The following is a 19222-nucleotide window of genomic DNA, read 5'->3' as shown; positions in this document are numbered from 1 at the left end:
TTGGATACAGTTCTACTCAGAAGGGTTATAGGTGTATTGATGATAATGGCATGGTTTTTGTTTCCAAGCATGTTTTGTTTATGAAGGTCCTTTTCTGTTTTAAATAAACCTTCTTCTCCCTTAGCAACTATTCTTTCTTCTACTCCTTTGTCTATGGTGTTTCGAGTAGAATCATTATCTCAGCAAGTTTCTTTCTTAAGTTCACCAGTGAGTGACTGTTCTGTAGACAACTCAAGTCCTATTGTTGCTTCTTCAACAAGCAATGGTCTCAATAATAATGCATCTCTAGCTGGTCTTGATTGTGCTTCACCTTCACCTATTCTTAATGGATCTTCATGTGTAGTGGGTGGTCCTTCTTCTCATTTCTTTCCCTAAAAAAGTTCTTACTATTGCAGATGTTGAAGTTCCAATTACAAATATTCAAATTCCTTTACAAGAGCAAACTGAGGCAGTAGCTTCTCAAGGTTGTGTTCTTAATTCTCATCTTATGATGACCAAGGCCAAAAATAGGATTTATAAGCCAAATTTTTGTACTACTGAGCTTCATAACAGGGAGTCTGATTCTATTGAAGAAACATTAGCACATTCTCATTGGAAGAAAGTATTTTAGAGTGAGTATGATACTTTAATGAAGAATAACACTTGGACTTTGGCTCATTTACCACCAGGAAAGAAGCCAATTAGATGTAAGCAGTTGTTTAAAATAAAAAGAAATCCATATGGCATTGTTGCTCGATACAAGGCATGATTGGTTTGTAATGGGTATTCTCAAGTAGCAAGTTTTGATTTTAAAGACACATTTAGCTTCGTGGTGAAACCTATGACCATCAAAGTTATTCTTTCTCTTTTTGTTTTAAAAGGGTGGATGCTCAGGCAGGTTGGTATCAATAACACATTTCTGAATGGAAATTTACTTGAGGAGGTATATATGGTGCAACCACCAAGGTATCAAACAAAGTCTAAGGAATAACTTGTTTGGAAGTGAATAAGGCTTTTTACTATCTCAAACAGGCTCCTAGAGCCTGGTTTGAAAAGTTTAAAGACTATCTTGTTTCCACAAGGTTTGTTATGGGAAAATCTGATGCCTTTCTCTTTATGAAAGTAGCTAAGTCTGATGTCACTTATCTATTAGTGTATGTGGATGATATCATCATCACTAGAAGTAATAATGATATTGTTGATTCAGTGGTTCATAGTTTCAACACAGCTTTTTCTCTAAAAGAGATAGGGAGGTTGCACTGGCATTGAGGTTACTTATACTAACCAAGACTTGTTTCTCAATCAACAAAAGTATATTTCAGAACTTTTGGAGAAAAGTCACATGGCACATGCACATGGAGTTCCTACTCCAATGGTTAGTTCTTGTAATTTGTCTGGTTCTACTAGTAGTCCTATTGGAGATGAAGGATTATATAATAATATAGTTGGTGCTTTGCAGTATGTTGTTATTACAATACCAGAAATCACCTTTACTATGAATCATACTTGTTAGTTCATGCATAGGCCTCTTGACACTCATTTCAAAGCTATGAAACAAGTGTTGCTATACCGAGCTGCTTCTTCTAGTCATGGCATTCTGTTTAAACTTGGTGTAATGATGACCATCTGTGGTTTTATTGATGCTAATTAGGGGCCTAATCTTGATTATCGATGTTCAACGTCTAGCTAGGGTTTAACTTTTGCAAGAAATCAAGTTTCTTGGTGTTCCAAAAAGCAGTAGGTAGTCTCTCGTAGTACATCTGAAGCATAATACAATATGTAGCTCATGCTACTACTGAAGTTGCCTGGTTAGACGGTTTGTTGGGTGAACTTCTTGTTCAGTTGAACGATAAGCCTTTGTTTTAGTGTGATAGCTTGACTTGTTTTTTATTGAAAAAGGAGAAAAAAATTCATAAAAAAAAAAGAAAAAAAAAGCATAAATGTTGCATTAATAGAAACTTAATGTGCATTAAATAAAGCACAAAAATTGAAAATAAAAAACAAACGTGGAAAAATTTGGCATTTGACCAAGTTATAATTAAATTTTAACTCTATACAAGTACGACTATACCAAAACAAAGAAAAGAAAAGAAAATATGTATTTGTTTTATGTAATGAAATTAAAAAATTCGTATATTATTTAGAAGATTAAATTGAAGGTTCATATTTTAAAATTTATATTTGATTTTTATAAACGAATAGGATGGGTAAATTAAATAAATATGCTGAAATTTTTTAATATTTAAGTAAATATCCTGATTTTTTTTATACTTATCGGAGTATACTGTTTTTGAAGAGAGAAATAAAAACGCGCCTTGTAGAATGTATTTTCAGGACAACAACCATATTTTTTTTCCTACAGAAACCCCCTCCAAATTTCATTCTTTTCAATTCAAACTTATTTGTATTCATTTTAAATCTTTCTCTAATTCATATTCTCTTCGATTTTATTTTATTCATTATAATTTGTAAAATGACAAGTCAATTTATTCATTTGGATGATAAGCACATCTCTGACGTTCAATTACAAATGGTAAGAAAATATTATTAAATTATTTAATTTTAATTAGTTAATTATTACGTTGTTAACATTATCAATTTTTTATGTTTATATACTCAGGTTGAAGATCGGATTTTGGAGACGTACATACACAATTTAAGTGTGAGTGCATCGATTGTCATTCGTGGACACTTGTGAGATGCGAGATTCTTATAAGTGGTTCACATGCTCGGGGGGACTAAATTGGATCCCCTACTTATCAGTGCGTTAGTGGAAAGATGGAGACTGGAGACACACACATTCCATTTTTCCTACGGTGAGTGTACAATTACACTTAAGGATGTTGGTTTACAACTCGGTCTACCGGTTCATAGGGAAGTTGTTACGAGGCCAGTGGTGAGTGGTGATTGGAGTGCAACATGTGAGCCACTATTAGGAAATATGCCAAACAAGTTTAGGGGTAACCGAATCGAGATGGGATGGTTGGAGGATAACTTCAAACATATCGAGGCCTCTACGACTGACATTGAAAAAGAGCAATTCACCCGCGCATTCATCTTGAGTTGCAATAGACTCCCGGCTTATTGGATGATGGCTCCATCCTCAAATGACAAATGAAATTTATAAGTCACCGCGTTCCACGGCATCACCGTAAATTCAAATATATATTAAAGCTATAACAATTTCTATCTCAAACATAGATAAAAATAAATCTATAAACTTCTAATTTTCAACCGCAAAAAAAAAACACAATTTTTAACGAAATGAAAATGCATCCTATCCAAAAATAATATACCTGATAAATATAAAAAAACAACGTATTTACTTAAATATTAAAAATTTCAGCATATTTATTTAATTTACTCCAAATATGATGCATTGATGTCATATTATTAAAAATAAAAGGTATTTTGTATTTTATTTTAATATATTAAGATTATTTTCTATGCACATAATTAAGTTTTATAAACGAAGAAAATAAACATTGGAAATATCGACAAGGATTACGTGAGACTGACAATTTATGGCATTAATTTAATTAATATGGAAAAGCTTTTCTCCACGTAAACCCATCCAATCAAACTTAATGTTTATTAAATATTTAAATCGTTTTGTTTTCACAAAAAAAACTCTATGTTTATAAAAAATTATGTATTTAAAATACCAAGGTATAATAAATAATAAAATTTATGGTTGAAAAGTAGTAATAATAATATATATGTAATATGTACGAAATTAAAATAAAATTTAAATTGGGATACTAATTCAATCAACAACACTATCAATATTATAAACAAACAATGTAGGTGAAACAAGTTGTGTAATAAAATTAAAATAATAGTAACAATGACGGAGTGAGGGGGCTGGCAAGGGTCCGATCCTAACTAAAATGGAAATCATACTCGTTATAATTAAAAGTCAAGATAGAATTGATGTAGAATTAATTTTCAAAAATAAAAAATCATTTTAAAATAATGATATATATATATATATATATAAATCTAGACTATTTTTAAATCTTAATTAAAAAATACTAAATTAGTTAAAAAATTTAAACCTAATTTAAATTAAATCATTTGTGTTGGAAACCATACTAATCTTTACTATTGTTCAAGCTCTCAACAGAGTTGGTGTCATTAGTTAATCATGCACCAATTTAATTAGAAAAATTATGAAAATACCCTTCCATAACAAAAATATATAATATTATTCGAGAATACTTTAGTCTTTTATTTTCTTTAAAAGCAAAAAAATTCATGTGAGGAGATTTGAACCCATGCTATTTACACTAATAATATATTTTAATATAATATTTACATTTTAATTGTGTTATGCATTTTTATTACCTCCATTAATTGTATATATAAATAATGTTGTTGATTGAGTTTGTGTCACGAGTCAACTCGACATTAACTCAAGATTGATAACAATACTATGATAAATAATTGTAGTGGATTTAATACTCTTAATATGATAAATCCACATGTTTTAATTTCATTTTACTCATAATATAATTTTTTCATTTTAATATTGTACATATTTCATGTGTTATTATTAATTAATTTCAAATCATACATTTCATTTTTATTATTTGTGTTTTAAATATGTAATTTTATTTTAAAAGTCATGATTGAATGAATGTTGGGGTTAATTTTACAAATCACTTTAAAATAATGATATACTAGTATGATTCTCACCCACGCTTCGCATTGGGTTAAATTTTGTTTTTCAGTGGTCGAGGGTTCGATTCTCGTCTTGAGTATGGAGCAACTTTCAAACTTGACTAACATCTACTGTAATACCCCGAAAATTACTATAGTAAGATAATATCCCTGATATAGAAAAATAAGAAAAAAAAGTGATAATAAGGGTAATTTTGAGTTATGTCAACATTGGGCAATATATTATGACATATTAATTCAAGAAAGAATTAAATCGAAAAAGTGAGAAAAACTTTGTTGCCCAAGAGTAAATACCCAAAATTTGTGGGGTTAAAGTGTAAATATGAAAAAGTTGAAGGATCAATAGTGTAAATATTTTAAGGGTGGAATAATCTAGAAACTAAGGAAAATGGATGAATTAGGACCAAATTAAAAAGGGACTAAATTGCAATTTTACCAAATTAAGTTATGACTCAAGGACGAAATTTTAAAAGATTATGAAGGGCAAAATGGTCAATTAGAGAGAGAGAGAATTCTAGAAGGAAATGATGATGTTGGTGATATTTTTAATTAATTAATTAGATAAATGTTATTTAATTAATATTTTATTAAGATTTTAGTATTATTTTAGTATTAATTGATTAATATAAAAGAGAGGAAAGATGAAGAGAATTCATCATCTTTCCCATGCACCAACGTGAGAAGAAGAAGAAAGGAAGAAAGTTTTCTTTTCTTTACAAATTGGTCCTTTTTAACAAAAATCCACCATTTTCACCTAGAAATCAAAAGAATTTCCATAGCTTCCAAGAGAGAAAACTATTAAGGAGACAATGAGGAGCTAGAATATCAAGTTAGATTCAAGAAATAGAAGCTGGAGGAGAGAGAAAATCAAGTTAAAGATTGAAGTCAATAGTACAAGGTAAGAACAGTAAGATTTCAATATATTTTTGAGTTTGATATCATTGAAAAAGTAGGAAATTAATGTTAATGTAGAGTTTCCTTATATAAGGTTCTATATTCTTGTTATGTTATTAAAGGAAATAAGAGAAAGTGATAGAAAATATTGAACAGAAAGGAAAGGAAAGTGTTATAAATTTAGTTATCAACATTTTATATTAAAACAGTTTTGAGACAGCAGCAGTAATCTGACTTTGAAAATTTGCCAAATATCGCAGAAATTTAATTATAGGATGAAAAAATATAGAATTAAAGCTTATTGAGTCTAGTTTCTCATAGAATAAACGGTGTAAGTAATGGAATTGTAAATCATGAGATATAATAAATTTTGTGAGACAAGGTCAGAATGATTTTGGGTTCCCCTGTTCTGATTTTGGAAAATCATAAAAAATTTAATAAAAATAATTAGGGGCTTAAATTTATATATTTAAAATCCTGAATGAGTCTATTTTCAATGGAAACAAACGGTAACATCATTCAAATCCTGTACGAGGAGATAATTAAGTTTTAGTAAAGAAGGGTCAAAATTGTCAGACAGCAGAACAGAGGTGACTTTAAAGAATAAACTGTACTTATTGGCTAAACCAAAAATTCTGAAACTTTTATGGTAAAAAGATATGTGAGTCTAGTTTCAGGGAAAATTTTCGTATTCTTATTTTGAGTTCTGTAGCTCAAGATAAAAATAATTTAGTGACTATGACTCAAATGGACAACTTTGAATAAATTTACAAGTAAATAGTGAAATCATAGATAATGTTACTTATAAGCATGTTATATAAATTAAGGATGTGGGATGGAGAGGAGGGAGGGAAAATATATATATATATATATGAATATTCAGCTAGCATGGATAATTTACACGTTTTAGGCTCAGGGACTAAATTGAATAAAAGTAAACCTTTATGGGTAATTTTATAAAAATGTCAAAATGACCAAATTGCATGAATTGGATTGTTTATTTATTTAAATTACAAGAATTTATTTTTCTGAGCCTAAGGATTAAAAATCATCATTAATTAAAATCTTAGAGGCAAAATAGTAATCTTGCCTAGAGCATTAATTGAATGTATCAGAATATAAAATGAATGAAAATGATGATCAAATTTATTTATAAAGATCCGAATGACTCAAATACGAGACTTGAACGTGGAAAAGAAAAGACATCGGATTAGTGAAATTGTAAACACGAACAAGTAACGAGGTAAGTTCGTGTAACTTGAATTATATTCTTAAATGCTTGAAATGTTGTTATTGATGTGAATATGATTTGAATGTTCATTGTATGAAAATTGATGAAACATTGATATATTTAATAAAAAGGGGAAGAATTCTCGGTTGAATGGAAGGAAAATTCGATGGATCTCTGAAATGGAATTGACGGTAAAAAGGATCTAGCCCGGATGGGTGATCTTGATATAGCCCTCCCGAAGAATATGTGGAAAATGGATTTAGCCCGGACGGGTAATCCGAATTAGGGTCTGAATTTAGCCTGGACTGGTAATTCAGATCCAAGCTCATTAGAGTAATTGTCGCTGCGGATTTAGCTCGGACCGGTAATCCCATTGTAAGAAATGAGGTTCATGGAGTGTGCTCTCGAATTGGAAAATGTGCGCACATGAATATGAATTGATGGACCCGAATTTGTACACTAAAGTGTACCCCTGAAAATCCATCGAAATTCCGAGAAATTCAATAGGATAAAAATAGAAAATGATAAGTACTTAAAATCATGAAATTAAACTTGAAATACATAGAAATGAAAATTATTTGATATCTTGAAATATGACATGGAAAATACATGTATGTGAAACTTGCTCGATAATTATGCATATTCAAGATTATGAACTCTCATGGAATAAATATACATTGAACTTATAGAAAATTATGGTACATGAAATATTGTCATAATGAATTGAATGATTTATATTTAAGAAGAAACAATAAGAAAATATGAGACTATATTTGATACGTTGATACAAGGAAAATTATGTGTATTAGGACAAGTAATAAATTTAAGTGAGACATGGCTAGGAAATAAGTTTGTCAATATTAAAGTACACTAACCAATGTTGTTGCTTGAAGTTTAGGCAAGTGCCAAATTACTGTTGAATGGTAATATATTTAATTATAAGGTGCATTGGCATGGTAAGTGCTTAGATGAAAATATAATTGAGCTTATGAAAGAGTGGAAATGTTTCAGTTATGTAAATTTCTTATGAAAAGATTTGTTATGTGATACGCCCGTATGAATCCTGCACCTAATTCGAAAATAAAAAAAAATTAAAATCTATATATATATATATTTAGAATTCTGCGAAAAATTCCCTATGATTCCGATTTAATCCCAGTAGGTTCCTAATGAATGTTTTGAGCTTTAAGGGTCCAATAGAGGGACGTTATGATTATTTTCAGAATATGAATAATATATGACTCAGAATTATTGAAAATATTCAGTAAACTCCGATAATGCCTCGTGCCCTATTCCGACAACGGATACGGGTAGGGGGTGTTACATCTACCCCTTAATGTGCTTATAGAATGCTGAGGGTTAGTTATTGGACTCGCTCCGGTAGATACATTGAGAAATCAAAGTAATAATAAAGTAAAAAAAATTTAAAGGCTGGAATATGCTCTAAATTCTTGTACTATTCGTATATTTGGAATTTAGTTTTCATACTTTTACTTTCAGGAATTTAGTCCCTCTACTTTTTAAGTTTAAAATGTAAGTCTATTTGTTAACATTGTTAAAATTCATTTGTTAAATTTATTGGTGTGATAATTTAAAATTTTAAAAAACTTACTTGGAATTTATGTAAAAATGACATTATAATAAACCTAAATTTAATAAAAAAATTTAATAGGATTAACCATTCTTAAAAATTCATTGTGATTTAGGATTTATTTTAATTTTAATCCAATAATTTAATTACGATTATAATGATTTTAAAATATATTAGTTGTAATTATAATTATAATTTTCAAACTTTAAAAATAATTAGATAACTTCGTACTTAACTACTATTTTTCTCATTATTAAAAATAACTAGCAAATCGAAATTATGCTAATAAAATTTAAAATGAAAGGTTTATAAAAAATTAATAGATTTTAATTAATTAATTAATTTAAAAATAAGTGGACGTGACTTGACCTCACCACGTTACACCACCAATAACATATCATTTATTTTTGGACCACAAAAACCTATTGTAGTTTAACATGTGTATCTCACAAGAGAAAGCTATTACAAATATAAAAGATAAATATTAAAATTTGTTGAGTAATATTTTGCTTGTGTCTTATTGATACGAGTATCTGGGTATTTATACATTTTGTTACTACTGCTATTACAACTCATGATAGGACTCCACTATTTTGTCTTGACTCTGCTATCTCTAGTATTGACATTCTCTGCGAGCTCCAAGTTTGCTGGGCACATGTCTACGGAGCACACGGTCCTTTTTGTTCCTGGGACTAGCATTCAGGGTGAGCTCCGTACCTGTTGAATGCATGCCTGGGTGGCCTGTGGAGCACGTGACACTTCCTACGAGTTCCTTGGGTATATATGAGGTGAGACTGCGACCTTCCCTAGGTCCCCGCGAGCTGGGTCTATAACCCTATCTTGCAAGCTGGTTTTGCGAGTTGTTCAAAGGTAAATTATGAATATGTATCCAATAAGAGGTCGCAGAAAAATCTATTTCTCCCAAAACATTACATGTCTTTCATTCTTTTAACTCCAAAAAATCCCCCCATAACTAACCATCACCCTTTCTTCTCATCATATCTTCAAATCTAAAAGAAATACTATATTTATTCCTCTCCTATTGGAAAATATGGACATTACATATATAATAAGAGTAATTACGTGTTATTATTTACCATCATAAAAAAATTAGCCCAAATTAAAAGTGATCTAATTTAGTTAAGGTTTATTGGGAATTAGTTATTAAATAAAGTATGGGTCAAATATGTGTAGATACTCTAGTAACTAATTTGTAATTGATGATGGGTTGATTAGAAATTACGATTAATATGCAAAAGCTATATGTTAGAGTTATGGTCCCCAAATTACACATACGTAACTTTTCTAATATCAAATCTTTAGAAAAAAGAGAGTCAGATTCTTTGAATTACTTGTGTGCTAATTTGGAAGATCAGGACCATAAGATCGAAGATTCCAATAAATCAATGGATTTAGGTACACTTTCACATGTAATTTTGTTCTTGATTTATTATTGATAATTTGACTTGACAAATCTTGGTTTACAATTTTAAGTTTATATCAGATCTTGTTTTATGAATCTTACAAGTGGCATCCGAGCCTCGTCATGTTGAATCATTGAGAACAAATTGATTCTCTATCATTTTTTGATTGATTCATTTTCAAATTTTACAATTTTAATATATGGATTTAATTTTTCAATTCTACACATATTAAATGTATGATTTGTATTTATACACATGATATCAAAGGGTGCTAAGCTGCTAACTAACTTCTGTAACTATCTTTAACTACTAACTTCTTTAACCTTTCTTTAACAAACCAACTACTCAACTGCTACTACTCTAACATTCTTCCGATGTTCTGTTTTGTGTTGACCTCTTTGGTTGACTATTTCTCAAAGGGAGGACTCGTAAGGCATCTCGAAAGGAAGAAAACTTCTTTGGAGTGATAGGTTTGGTGAGAACTTCTACAATTTGGCTTGCTAAGGGCACAAAATTGACATGCAGGATACCATCATGAACTTTCTTTCGGACAAAGTGATGATCAATCTCCACCTTAACCTTAGCATGATGAGTTGGATCGGCTGCTATTGACACCGTGGAGGTGTTGTCACACCACACTACTGGAGTATGTTGTAGATGGACACCAACTTCAGTCAGCAGCTACTTCACCCATAGTAGTTCAATAATACAATTTGCGAGATTGTGATATTCTGCTTCTTAGGAGGATTTAGAAACAACAGTCTGCTTTTTGGAACACCATTTAACTGGATTGGAGCCAGGGTAAATGCAGTAACCTGTGGTGGATCGTCTGACTTCAATAGTGGACGCCCAGTCAGCATCAGAATAACAGACCATTTCAAAACAACCTTTGGTGAAGTATAAGCTATGATCCAAAGTTCCATTAAGATATCTCAACACACGCTTCACTACCTGCCAGTGAGTATCCTTTGGAGAATTCATGTACTGACTCAGTTTGTTGACATACATACTGTAAAGTTCCAATAATGCTACGATACAAATAACCATTAGGAAATGGACTGCCATATGTTGCAGTCAGCTTGGGTGTAACTACCATAGGTGTTACATCATAATCCAATCATATGATGCAACTTAATATTAGTTAAATATTAAGTAATCAATGAGCTAATATTTTCTTTGTTCATTTTTCTTTTCGTACAAAAACCAATAAGGACAAATATACAAAAGAAAATAATTCAACCATGAAATTTTATTAACTAATCTGCTTGAAAAAATATAAGCATAAATGACAATAGCCACACCAAAGGCACAAAATCTCAATACTTTATCATGGGATTGATGCGAGTGGAACAATCACATACCTGATGTGTTCGCAACGGAAGCTCTTGTAAGGTATTAGGCGATCAAATTTGTGAATGAGTTGATTTTCAACTCGATGATTTTGGAGGGGGATTCACTATTCATCATTAGCAAACTAGCAAGTAAACAACCAGATTGAGCAAGACAATTACTAGCAATGTTTACAGAGATTCGAGTTCAGCACATTTAGAGAGAAAGTAATCAAGCAACACACTTTCAAGTTAAAGAGGGTTTTTAGAAGAAGAGACTTACCTATTGGATTAAAAAGGCTTCAATGTAGATTGAAGTCGTGACAATGGAGGACAAATGCTCAATCTACGTGTCTTCTTAGCTATTGGCTACATGCATGAATAGATTTGGGGAATTTTCACACTTATTTTCCCAATTTCCTTATCTTCCTCTACGAATAGAAAGAGTCTTTTGGAATGGAGGTTTGCACTGAATTGATTGTTTGTTATTTGAGTTGGAGAGGTAAACGATGGAAGAATGAAGCCGAAAAGCTTTCCTTTTTTAGTTCATTCATTCATTCTCTCTCTCGTGCAATTATATGTGCGGGCCGAATTTTAGTTGAGGTAATTATTTCAATTTTTAATCTCTTTGTGCTATAATAAAAAATCATTTTAAATCCTTAAAAATTATAAATTATTTTTCTATTTCATTTAAATGAGATAAATTTTAAACTAAAAATTCATACATGATTTAGAAAGAAATTAAAACATTTCTTTTATCATTAATTTTAATTACTTTTTATTTCTATCATATTAAAAAGATGTAGTTTTATATAATATGTTGAATATATATAAAATCACTAAAAAATATAAAATCGAGTAAAAATAAATTTTAATCCAATTTAATCAATTTAATACTTTTCTCTAAATCGATATCTCAACCGTTCCCAAATTTAACCGCTCCGATTCAAACCTTTATGATACAAAAGAGCACAATGAGAAAACCTATTTTTTATCATTAAAAAATTAAATTACCACTGATAAATTAAGAACAATTTTTCTGGTCATAGATCCTCGTTTTTTAAAAAAGAAAAATTGTTTCTGGTTTTCTCATTCGAGAGAAAAACTGAAACTCTCGCTGAAACCAGGAGGAGAAAAAATAAATTTTAAATTTTAAAAAACAAAAATTAAAATAGAAAAAAAAAGAGTACTTGGCAGTGCAGTCATTTAGTCTAAAAGGAAACGACTGAGATTGCCCAGATTCAAAGCTTTTTCCCCCAAAATATCGAATGCAACTTCGATTTTCTTCTTCATCAAAATTTCAATCTTTATTTTTTGTTTTGCTTCTTCTTTTTTTTTCCATTGATGGGTTGCTAGATTTTTATTAACCTCACATAAATACTCTATCTTTATCCAGACCCAAATCTTTACAATCTTTTTTTTTCACTTATAATCTTTAGTTTTATTTGTTTTTTTCTTTTGGGGGGATGATGGCATCTTCATCACTGGCAAGTCCTTTATGCACTTGGCTGGTGGCGGCTTGTATGTCGGTAACGTACGGTAAAGACCAGTCCCGGTCTCCATTGTTCAACTCATCAGCCTCCGCTTCTTCGAACAGGCTCGGCCGTTGGGCTCGTAATAGAAGGAAGGCTCTCCTTTCTCAATGCTGTGGTGGCGGCGCAACCCCTAACAAAGACGTGGGCTTGATTTCTTCCTTCCGTGGATCCACCATTCAAGGCTTGATGGCTTCTTGCTTGGCTTTTGAGCCTTGTAATGATTATTATTCCTCCAAAAATGGTAGCTTTTTCGGTCAAAATGGAAGCTTTTCATCTTTCTTCGGCTCCAAAACTGTTCCTTTCAATAATAATCGCAAGCAAAAAAGGCTCAATCGACGAGCTCATCATTCTGGTAACATATAATGTTTCTTTTTCAAATCTGGGTTCTTTTTCTTTTTTATTGTTATGAATTTTAATTCCTGTAGAGAGCTCTGTTTTTGCCTCTTTTTCTTTAATTGATTTTCTTGAAAGCAAGTCTAGAAATGAAAACAGAGATATAATAAATGTTCCTTTGTACAATTTCACCAAGATTTTTTTTTTTAAATACAAAATTAAGAGCTAGAAATGTAGTTGATTTTAAATTCTTATTAAGTCCATAGCCATGGAAAATCATTATTTCCTCAGCTAATCTGAATTTAATACAAACAGATTATACATGTGCAAGCTTTAGTACTTCTTTCGCAATAATTAAATTATAGATATAATTGATTCTGCTTTTCTCTCTCTCTCTCTCTCTTTTTAACAAGTTGTTGTAGGTTGGTAGTATTAATTGTCTTGTTTTCATGGGTTTGCTGCTTCTTTCAATATAAAATGGAAAAATGTTTGTTTTGCATTCTAGAATTTTGGGCTTTTTGTATGTATATGAGATTGTTTATATGTGTTGTTTGTAGAACTTACCGGCTAAATTAAGTTCATTCTGCGGTTTAATTTGTTTAAAAAAAACTTAGGACATGCCATGGCTATAGCTGTGCAACCCACAAGAGAGATTACAACGAAGAAGAAGCCTCCTACGAAGCAAAGACAAGTGGTTGTGACCGGGATGGGAGTAGTAACTCCGCTTGGACATGAGCCTGATGTTTTCTATAACAACCTGCTCGAGGGTGTTAGTGGTATAAGTGAAATCGAGACTTTTGACTGCGCTCAGTTTCCGACAGTAAGTTGTCTTTGGGATCTCTTGTTTTGCTCTTGTTTGTACTGCTGCTTGTTCTTACTGCTCCTGTTTTCTCTCCAGAGGATTGCTGGAGAGATCAAATCTTTCTCAACTGATGGATGGGTCGCACGAAACTTTCCAAGAGGATGGACAAATTCATGCTTTATTCTCTTACTGCCGGAAAGAAAGCTTTGCAAGATGGGGGAGTAAATGAAGATGTAATGGAGGAGTTAGATAAAACGAAATGCGGAGTTTTGATTGGTTCAGCAATGGGTGGCATGAAGGTAAAATCTTTTTCTAGAAGAAGGAAAGTGTCATGGTATATAGTTTTCTTTCTATATCCATCGATTCATATACATTGCTTGTTGTGGAATGAACAGGTTTTCAATGATGCGATTGAAGCTTTGAGGATCTCATACAGGAAGATGAATCCTTTTTGCGTACCGTTTGCTACAACAAATATGGGTTCTGCAATGCTTGCAATGGATTTGGTTAGCTTAAATTTAGATTCTGCAATGTTAAGATAGACCTTGATGGATGTTAAAATTTCGAGTTTGAGCTTTAAACTGATGATTTCTTCAGGGATGGATGGGTCCTAATTATTCAATCTCCACTGCCTGTGCTACAAGCAACTTTTGCATATTAAACGCAGCAAACCATATCATTAGAGGCGAAGCTGTAAGTCTAGCAAAGAAAAACATCCAATATATCATGTATGATTGATTGCACTGTATCAACGGTATTTGTGTCAAAATTGCAGGATATGATGCTTTGTGGTGGCTCTGATGCAGCGATTATACCCATTGGTATATTGTTCTAACTTTCTTATTCAGCATTGTTTTATAATCTTTCCGCTTGGTATAGCATGTAATACTCTATTTTATCGTTTTTTTCATTTAGGTTTGGGAGGATTTGTGGCTTGTAGAGCGCTCTCTCAGAGGAACAATGATCCTACCAAAGCTTCACGCCCTTGGGATGCTGTAATATTTCGAAAACTCTTGAGCTTCATCACTATCATTTTTCCTTGTGCTGTTGTTTCATTTTCCCCTCTTCATAGAACAAAACCAGTAAAACCAAGAATGCATTTATGAATTAAACTTCATGGTAATTAATGTCAACTATTCTAACCTTTTGAACGAGTATTCAACGTGTTTATCATATCTTAACAACTCACATCACAAATGATATGTATCTGCACATGGTCTTTTTGACAAAGTTACACTATATATTTATCGAGAATTTTCTAATCAAAGGAACATAATTTTCCTTGTTTTGCTTCGTGCGTGCTATTTACCTTGATAGTGGTTCTATTTTTTTCTTCCAGAATCGCGATGGATTTGTCATGGGGGAAGGTGCTGGGGTTCTACTTTTGGAAGAATTGGAGCATGCCAAGGTACACTGTCTTCAAACCCTACAAATCCATGTTGTAAGCAATAGGTTTGTACTTAGTTTCTTTTGTAGAAAGGAAATTATCGTGTTTAGATTTCTGATTTTGCAGAGGAGAGGTGCGACTATCTATGCAGAATTCCTTGGTGGAAGCTTCACTTGTGATGCTTATCACATGACCGAGCCTCACCCTGATGGTAATGAGCCACATCTGTATAACCACAATTCTTCTTAAATCCCGATTTTATTTTCTAAATATAGACGTTGAGACTTAATTTGCTGCTTTTGCTTTATTGTTTTTCCGTGAAACAATGATTTATATAAGCGTGTAATTTTTTTTTGGCTCATGGCATTATCGAGTACATGCATGTCTTGACATTAGATTCTTGATTTTCGTGATTGAGCAGAATAAATATCATGAGATTGCAACTTATGCCTCTTTGTCCGAGTATTCCCTACTGTGAAGATAACCCACATTTATATAATTAGCGATGTTTTACATGTTCTTTCTGAAGCAGTGCATGTTACTCTATGAAAAATTAAACTAACATCCATCTCGTGAAATTTAAAAATAGGTGTTGGTGTCATTCTCTGCATCGAAAAGGCCTTGGCTCACGCTGGTGTATCTAGAGGAGATATAAACTATATTAATGCTCATGCTACATCGACACCAACTGGAGACATTAAAGAATACCAAGCTCTTCTTCATTGTTTTGGAGACAATCCCGAGGTAATTTCTCCTACTTTTCTTGAAAAATTGAATCTCCATGCATTTCTGTTTTTCAAATTTATGCATTGTGATTATTGATAAGATCTCCATCATTTGCAGTTAAGGGTGAACTCTACAAAATCAATGATTGGTCACCTACTAGGAGCTTCCGGTGCTGTGGAAGCTGTTGCAACAGTACAGGTATGCAATTTTGAGTTTTGGTTATGTTCTTATTTTGGATTTAGGGCGCAGATTGGACAGAATTTGCACGGTGCTGAATTTTTGTTGTTTATGTTCTCTTATTCGAGAAGATTGTTCTCCCTACTTCCTCTGTATTTCTGTTTTGTGGCTATATGACACGAGCAGGGATGAAAGGAATCATGCATCTTATCTTCTTTCTCCCATTTTCTTTCCCTTTTCCGGAACCTGAACATTGACATGGTAATGTCTTGTTAATTGTAGGCAATACGAACTGGTTGGGTTCATCCAAATATCAACCTGGAAAACCCGGATGTAGGAGTGGTATGTTGCCTCTTCTCTCTCTCTCTCTTGTTTCTTCCTTCTCATTCATCAGTTTTTGCTTTGTGACACATACATACTGTAGTTTTTTTCCCTCGGTTTTCCGACATGGTTCAATTTTGCTTTCCAGGACACAAGTGTGCTTGTGGGGCCAAATAAAGAAAGATTGAACGTTAAGGCGGCATTGTCGAATTCATTCGGGTTTGGCGGGCATAACTCATCGATCATTTTCGCCCCATACAAGTAAAAATAGTTCAACAGCTGCTCTCCCAGTGTTTTCTTACATTTGGCCGAAGGTATATACTCGTTTTCAAAACATTTCAAATATCATCAGTTATAGGTAACTGTTTAACATATCAGCTATTCATGCAGAGTATCCCAGAAAATCCTCCTGTAGACAAAACATAACTCTGAAAGTGTTATTATTACGAAGTAGTACGGTGGTGGCCGTAGCAGAGCTCTAGAAAAAAAAAAAAAACACTCCTACTGTTTCATAGTTCAGTGTTTGTTTGGGAAGGTTTCGTTTCTCTTAAACGTAGTAGCTACAATTGAGGTTTTAGTGTTTGAGGCCCCAGGGCCATTGAAGAACCAGTAAATGTAGTAATTTTTGTGTTCATGTAAAAGAAATGGCTTATATCAGTTGTTTTTTTGTTTTTAATTAAAGCCAATTTGTAATGAATCCTGAATTGGCAGCAGGGTGGATGCTTTTCTGATTTAATCTTCATGCAAAAGCTTGCTTTCTACCTTATGTTATTAACCCGTAACATGATATGAACTCCGTCCTAAAATTATCATATGAACCTTTTTTGGTGGAAGATTGTATATCTAGAAGGATCCAACACTCATTACATGCTATAATTTTAACATGACATACGATGAGAGGGTTTGGCTAAAGGTATTAGGTGGTTTGGAAAAAAATAGACTCAAGCTTGAATATTCAAGGCTTAAGTTTGATTATATTATGTAATTTATAGCACAAATAAATTTATAGTAATCTATAATATTATTATAATGTAAACGAATATATGTATGATTTAATGAGAAAAATTATATAAAATTATTAAATCTTAAATTGAAACGGTATAAATATACTTTTTAGAATTAAAAACAATCATATGAGTGAGCCTAAAATGGACTTGGGTTAGTCATTTAGGGCTAGTTTGGCAATGCTTTTGAAAAGTGCTGTGGAAAAGTACTTTTGAGGAGTGCTTTTGAAAAGTTTGGTTTAAAATTTGAGTATTTAGCATTGCTGTCAAAAAATTCTTTTGAGAAATAAAATGTCCATTTTAGACATGTTATTATCAAGTAACAAATGTGCATTTAAATAATATTTAAATTAGTTAATATTATTATATTTTAGTAAGAATATAAAAAAATTATTATATCTTGTTGCTAATATTTTAATATATGAAATATAAATTTTAAATATTTTTAAGCAATAAATATTAATTATTTATAAAATTTAATTAGATTATATAAACTATATTTTAAATATTTAAATATAACCATTAAATAATTGTAATTAGTATTTTAAAAATATTTTTTATTTTTAATTAATGATTTTAACACATTTGTAATTAAGCACCAAGAAAAAAAAGGAAAGTACTATGTTATTGGAGGGGTGAAAAAGTAATTAAGCACTAAAAATGCTTTTGAGAGAAAAAACCTAAAATTTTTAGCTTCTCCTTTTTAGAAGTTCCAAAATTCACCTAACATGTCACCAACTTATTCATCAATGACTAATAATGCAAGACAAAGAGAAAATTCAGAAATATTTGTTTTAGAAAAATTGTTTGAAATAAATAAAGAATGGTGTAGAAAGCACTTCTATTCCAACAAAAATAAGCAAAAAAGAGAAGATTACTTTAAAAATTATAATGATAAAAAAGAAAATATTCTTCAAGAATATTATAGATTTATGAATACTCATAAAGTCCATATAAAATTCTTTGAATGGTTTGAAGAATATTATTTAGGATCTGTTAATACAATAAGACATAATACTAGATGGCAGACTAATAAAGGAGAAGTTGAATCTCAACATCCCCCTTTAATGGAGGTTCAATATCTTCATAAGAATACTGGAATAAAAGCAAACCCTTTAAGAATGAGAGCTCCCGATGCAGGAGAACAAATCTCATCAAAAGATATCAAAATGATAGTAGAACAAAACAATTAAACAAATATTAATCTTCATACAATAGGAAAACAATTAGATTATATTGAAAATTTGGTAGAAAGTCAACCAATCAAGAGAGAACCAGTAAAAGAGATAACCGGAAAAAGTTCCAAAGAACCAATATTCACACCTTATGAGATTCCAAAAGCTTTCCAAAAATCCCAAAATGATTTCCTAACAGAAATCCAAAATAGACTTAATGCTTTAGAAAACCATAAGTCTGAATTAATCGCCCCTGATACCCCAATACAAACCCAATATTCAGTAAATACATTACACCAATCCTCCCAATCTGACTCGGATCAGTCAGATGAACAACAAATTAACAAGATGGCTTGGAAAGAACCAAAAAGATTATATTATCCAAAAATCACTGCTGATATTAACATAGAAGAAAAACCTGTTTTCCAAAATAAATACAATGCTAATACAATCTATGAATGGAATATAGATGGAATGTCCGAATACAATATTCTTAGTTTATTACAACAAATGACAATGGTTTCAAATGTTTATAAAACCCAAAATCAAAATGGATTAATCAATGACCATGCTATAGCTAATCTTTTAGTTGCTGGATTTACTGGTCAATTAAAAGGATAGTGGGATCATGC

At 31.5% G+C, this 19222-nt stretch overlaps 1 protein-coding gene and 1 long non-coding RNA gene across 2 annotated transcripts; both read left to right on the top strand.

Moving 5' to 3' along the window:
• Positions 1-5339: 5339 nt before the first annotated feature.
• Positions 5340-10985, top strand: LOC128036082 (uncharacterized). Its single transcript, XR_008192945.1, has 2 exons — positions 5340-5560; positions 8996-10985. It is a non-coding gene; the product is annotated as an uncharacterized LOC128036082 (long non-coding RNA).
• A 1202-nt stretch (positions 10986-12187) lies between these two features.
• Positions 12188-17172, top strand: LOC105783126 (3-oxoacyl-[acyl-carrier-protein] synthase II, chloroplastic). Its single transcript, XM_012608356.2, is given in 15 exon segments — positions 12188-13017; positions 13613-13818; positions 13897-13942; positions 13945-14099; positions 14196-14306; positions 14398-14493; positions 14576-14621; positions 14716-14795; positions 15140-15208; positions 15314-15398; positions 15777-15931; positions 16031-16111; positions 16373-16432; positions 16560-16725; positions 16802-17172. Coding segments are annotated over 14 exon segments (1728 nt in total). The 5' UTR covers positions 12188-12596; the 3' UTR covers positions 16677-16725; positions 16802-17172.
• The last annotated feature ends 2050 nt before the right edge of the window (positions 17173-19222 follow it).

The sequence above is a fragment of the Gossypium raimondii genome, chromosome 13, assembly GCF_025698545.1.
Source record: "Gossypium raimondii isolate GPD5lz chromosome 13, ASM2569854v1, whole genome shotgun sequence".
In the NCBI taxonomy this organism is placed as follows: domain Eukaryota; kingdom Viridiplantae; phylum Streptophyta; class Magnoliopsida; order Malvales; family Malvaceae; genus Gossypium; species Gossypium raimondii.
The sequence above is the reverse complement of the archived record's forward strand: the minus strand, read 5'-3'. Positions and strand labels throughout refer to the sequence as shown.